Here is a 6,000-nt window from a genome sequence, read left to right as displayed (position 1 = left end):
GATCATTCACTTGACAGTGTGCTGGCATTGCTGGAAACATTGTGCAACACTTGTTAGCACTACCACAGGCACCCTGTAACACTTTGTGGAGTTCATGCCAAGAAGTGTATGAGATATATTATGTGTAAAATGTGGCCCCAAGCGGTATTAAGTAGGCGTTGCTAATGCAAAGCAAACTCAATCTACATACAGTATATATATGTACTACAGGTGACACATATATTTTTTTTTATTTTGTACTATATGATACACCAGCACTTGGGTCCAAGCTTGCGATGATGAGCCACTGTGTCCAGTACGAAGGTTTTTAAAATTGGGTTTGCCCTCGTGAGTAGCAAAGTTGGCAGAATGGCCGTTCCCCTCACAGCCGGTGTGAAAAGCATGAGTTTGAATCCAGTCAATGATGCGAGGAATTTTTATTGACTTTTTTGACAACGTGGCTGAGTTAGTCGGTCTCAGGAGAGGGCTGCATGGTTTTTTTCCCCCGGAAACTAGGGAAAAAAACCATGCAGTTTTTCGTGCGGCAAACTGCAAATCAACCCCAGAAATTTACAAACATATATACGGCTAAATATAGTCTAAATTGCTGATACGCCTAAAACCATACAACAACAACCAACTCTATAGAGAGAATATGAGAATGGCCTGCCGTGGTTTTTATCTGCTTTTTTTCCCTTTATATATAAAGTATCTTTATTTTGAATTTATTGTGACTTCGTCTTGGTATCATGTCCTGATGCGGTGCTGTCATACTTAATGAACTGAGCCGGCCATCTACATATGCCCATCCATCTATTCAAATAAGTGCTTAACGTTAGTAAGTTTTGTATAAATTTAAAATTTAGTCTGAAGTAAACACACTGTAAATTAAACGAAAAAAAAAAAAAAAACACCTTTGGTGTGTGCAGAAATAATGCAATTTCAATTAATGTTACCTCAGAAATAACAGACACAACAATCAGTAACATGAGAATTACTAGATGGGTTTGTATATGTTCAGCGTATAGGTAATTGCACTATAGAGTTTTAACTCATATTGCTATTCAAGTTTTGATATGCCAAAGCAGTTTGAATGGATGCGCAACTACCTCGAAAAATTTACCAAATTCTGCATTTATAGAAGACGGCTTTTACATGTGTAGTGGTGTCATCAAAGAAAACTGAAAGTTCTCTTCATGTATTGGAGGGTGTTATAAAAAATGGCGGTGATGTCGTAACCAGTATCTACAGCAGGTCGTCTTCAGATAATTACCGAATGGAGATTACTCAACAACAGCGGTAACAAGAAATGTGCGCATTTTTTTTACAAGTTTAGTATTATTTTTACAGATGTGAACTAAAAGGAATAGCACATTATCGAAGCACGTTTATATAGTAAATAAGTATACAATGGCCCTATGGAAACAGATTGAGACCTTAAGCTGCAGTGCTGGTCACGTACGAAATCCATCTTCCTTTCCAGAGATGATTGTACCAGATACAGAACCAGCAGTGGAAGAAACAGATCTGTTAAATGAAGTGGATTCTATAAAAAGTGAAAACTTAGAAGAATGTCTTGAAATTGACCTTGAAACAGGTGACGCAGGTAAATAAATCAATTGCATAAATTAGTTATGATTATTTTATTTGTTTATTTATTTGCTGTTAACATGAATTGTTTTGTTTGTTTGTTTTAAGTGTGGGGGAGAGCAAATAAAAATTATTTGCTATACCATAATAAAAGCAGCGGTATGATAAAGAAAACAGGAAATCTTTTAGAAGAGACAGTGTGGGGTGTTTCCCTTCGATCTGTGACATTCAGCCGCCCATTCACAAATAACGATAATGCCGTCCCAACATCTTTTTAAACCTATCAACAAGCATAGATATATTTGTGGAAGATCGCGCCATAATGCAGCATCCACGGGTGTACCGGTTAGGTCATAGCTAGGATTGCCGTGTTTCCCAAACGAAAAAATGAACTTTTCAACAGGGCGCCGGTTTTGAAGACCGAAAAAAAAAAACCAAAAAAATTCCTTGTATCATTTGTATTAGTATAGTTTGTCTTAATGTCAGCAGTGGTTCACATCTGCATGTAGCTCATACGATTCCACTAATTTAATTAAATAAAATGAAAAATAATTTCGATGGTAAAAAAATCTTATTTTTTGTAAAATTTATTGTTATTTCATTTAATAGGGTAACATTCTACCTAAAACAACAGCATTAATTTTGGTATCTCTTAATTTATCTTCATTAAAATCTTAAAAAAAAAAAATTAAAGTACTTGGCTTGTAAAATGGCCTTGTTCATGGTTTCTGTCAGTTTTAATGTGAAATACTATCATTTTTTACACAAAAAAACATATGCACAATTTAGATCGTCATTCACTGCCAAGCAAGCAATCCAGAATATCTAACATCTTCTGAGTCACTGTTATGGAAATTTCTTGTCATTAACATGTTCAGCTTTGACAAGTTGAACTCATTTTGACAAGTTCTTTGACAAGCTTTGACTCATTGTGCAAATGCAAAAAATGTTATAAAAAAATTACATCTGTGCACAGAAATGACACTAGACTTGACTCAAATAGTTGTGAAGCATTTTACAAAATGGGAACTGAAGGCAGCACTATGTTTATCCCATGTGAGTGCTGTCAGGACAGACTACATCCTTTATGGATTGATTAAACATCTTTCATTAGAATCTATGTATCTTCTGCTCTGTCTCTCCAACAGATTGTGGCTCAAAAAGCAGTTTCCAGACTCCTGGAACAAGGCAATCATACTTTCTCAAACAAGAAAAGGATCCAAAAATACTTCATAATTATTGTCTTATTGCTTTGACCAGCTGTTTGTGTAAGATCCTAGAAAGAATGGTCAATGCTTGATTTAGGTGGTATTTAGAAACCAATGGCCTCTGGAAGGAATGGATCATCATGCGACTATTTAATCTGGCTGGAAACATCTATTTGTGATGCTTTCCTAAAACACAAAGTGGTTGAGGCAAACAGTTTGGTAAAGTTCAATATGGAATTGGATAGCCATTTTCTGACAACAGGGTAGGTATGAATGATAGATTTTTTTTTTTTTTTTTTTTCATGGCAGATTCGGAATAAATCAATTTTCTTGCATAGTAAAGTAAAGTAAAGTGCAGCCATTATCAACCCACTGCAGGGTGGAAGCCTCCTCAACAATTCATGCTGAGGGAAATGGACCATAATCTGCCACGCTGGTCCAGTGCGGGTTGGCAGATCGACCGTATTTAGCAGTCAGGGGCTTGAACCCCGGCCTACTCAAAGAGCGTGTGCGACTGCACTCCCGCTCCTGCCCACTCGGCTACGGAGGCCTAATATAACACTAATATTAACATCTAGGAAAATGTTATCTCCTTTTTGTGGATTCTTAAAGACAAATGCAGTTATTGATACTAATATCAAATTCATTTTTTAATGATTATAAAATATTGATTTTTATATAAGTATTTATATTCGGTGATCACTGAATTATGACTGCCCCATCCATAATGGACTATGCCACGTAGCTGTGCAGTATAAATTGCTTAACAGCTTCCTATGCTAGAGCAGTGGTAATTTGCATCTGGTCATGCAGTTCAAAGTGATAAAGTAGCAGTTATGGTACATAGTGAAGATATCACATAGTTTTAGAAGGGCATGATTGTTGGAGTTCATGAGTTGGGTGCTGCTATATCGGAAACAACATGTCTTGTTGGTTGCTCACAGCCCACTGTGGGCTGTGAGCAACCAACAAGAGCAACCAACCTGTGAGCCTCCCGCAAACTGTAAAGGTTATGCAAGGTGGCTGTTCATGTGAAGCAAAAGGGTGCAGCATATCATACAGGCTTAATGGCAGTTGATATATCCTGTACAATTCATAATCTCCCCTGGTGCCAAGCGATCTTCCCTGCGACTTCTAATGCGATTACATTTAGGTGCCTCCGTAGCCAGGTGGATAGGAGCGGCAGTGCGTAGCACATGCTTCTTGATTAGACCGGGGTTCGAGCCTGTGACCACCAAATACGGAGGATGCGGAAAGGTCAGGGAATGACCACTGCATATCCTCAGAGCAATATGGCCTTAGTTGCTAATGCTCCTAAAAACCAAATAACAACAACAACAACAGCGATTACATTAGAGAGATAAGTTTTTCCCTTTGACTTCGGACGTTTTTTCTTCTGTTGTTCTAATATATAATAAGAGTTTGTTTTCTTTCTTAAAGCATAAGAAAGAAGTTTCCAGAAAGGAAAGTAACCTTTCTTAATTTTTCTGTTTACTAACTTCTATTTTACTCGCTTGGTCACTTGGAGGCACTACTCCTGCCTCCCCATTGTAGGACTGGACCTGGGTGAAAAGACACCACCCAGGAACAAACTAACAACACAAGATTGGAGAAAGTTAACTTCAATAAATTTGATGACTCGCAACTGAACGTGGCTCAGGCTAAGAGAATAAAAGAGCTCTCAGCCTACTGTTCCTTTCTTTTTTGGTGATACATTCATTATCAACACAGCCCGTTGGGAAATTATCCCCATTCCTAGTCCAGAAGACTATAGAGGCCATGGTTGGATCACCAAAAATGATAAAACGATTACAGTCTAGTGGTCTCTTTTTAGAAACCTCACTAAATCATCAATCTGAAAAATTGCTAAAAACAAAGACCTTTGCAAGACTACCGGTTGAAATTACCCCACATCAAAACCCTGAATACATCAAAAGGTGTTATTACCAAATGAGACCTTTTGACTGTTTCAGAAGAAGAGTTACTATGTGTGAGCAAACAGAACAAGTGATACATGTTAGGAGGATAATGATGAAGAAAGATGGCATTCTCACTCCAACCCAATTAGCTATTATCACTTTTAACAATCCTTCTCTTCCCCATTCAGTTAAAGCAGGATATTTAAGAACGGCCTCCGTAGCCGAGTGGGCAGGAGCGGGAGTGCAGTAGCACACGCTCTTTGAGTAGACCGGGGTTCAAGCCCCTGACTGCTGAATACGGTCGATCTGCCAACCCGCACTGGACCAGCGTGGCAGATTATGGTCCATTTCCCTCAGCATGAATTGTTGAGGAGGCTTCCACCCTGCAGTGGGTTGATAATGGCTGCACTTTACTTTTTTTTTTTATTTAAATCGCAAAATCCAGCCGTATATACTGAATCTAATAAGCTGTTACAACTGTCAGTGATATGGACACTCTCAGGCAACATGTTGTAGTAATCCCATCTGCCGCTCTGTGGATCGAAAGAACACAAGCAAACTGCACCTCCTCTATACCACTCTGTCCAAACTCATAGAAATCGCCCTGCTTTTTCGAAGACATGCAAAATGTGGATATTGAGAAAACAAATACAGAGATACAAAATAGAAAATAAAGTGTCTTATCCGGAAGCAAGAAAAAAGATACTTGCAACCAAACCTTCACATTCCTATGCTTCAGCAGTGAAATGACAGCAAACTATAGCCACTCAAACTGAGGTGGCAATACTTCCAAATCAAATGATAGACTGCAGTAAAGTAACGTTAATGACTTACAAGAAACATCTCGTGATAAAAGGGTAGGATATTTCCATGCCTGGAAAACAGAAATCAGAATTAACATCTTCAAAAACAAAGCAAACAGCATCTAGTAAACATTGTAAACAGAAACAACCAAACATAGACAAAATGGATACTGATGAATGGGCAGAGAATGTACTAGAACTTCACACTGCAGAAGATATTGATACACCTCGTCCTAATTTTCCAAAGAAAGATAGACCCAAATATGATAAATGAAAAAACTCGGAAGCACAGTCAGATTCAACAAATAGTTTCGAGACCTAAATAATGCAGCATATTATTATACAATAGAACTGTCGTAGTTTACATGGAAAATTGGATAAAATTAAAGATATTATTCAGCAATATAAACTGGTCGGCATTTTCCTTCAGGAACCCATCTAATACCTCAATCTTTACCTACATTTCAAAACTATAAACTTTTCTGGAGAGACAGAAATGAT

At 37.8% G+C, this 6,000-nt stretch overlaps 1 protein-coding gene across 1 annotated transcript in view; it reads left to right on the top strand.

The window, feature by feature from the left end:
- The first annotated feature begins 1,158 nt into the window (after positions 1-1,158).
- The window catches only part of LOC150081061 (uncharacterized), a 120,050-nt gene continuing 115,208 nt past the window's right edge, over positions 1,159-6,000 (top strand). Inside the window, exon 1 of the mRNA XM_090380903.1 lies at positions 1,159-1,585. Within this exon, the coding sequence (XP_090237029.1) occupies positions 1,390-1,585 (196 nt within the window). The 5' untranslated portion in view covers positions 1,159-1,389. The remainder of the gene's footprint in view (positions 1,586-6,000) is intronic.

Source organism: Mastigoproctus giganteus, chromosome 9, assembly GCF_048544385.1.
Source record: "Mastigoproctus giganteus isolate SK-2022 chromosome 9, ASM4854438v1, whole genome shotgun sequence".
Classification (NCBI taxonomy): Eukaryota; Metazoa; Arthropoda; class Arachnida; order Uropygi; family Thelyphonidae; genus Mastigoproctus; species Mastigoproctus giganteus.
The sequence above is the reverse complement of the archived record's forward strand: the minus strand, read 5'-3'. Positions and strand labels throughout refer to the sequence as shown.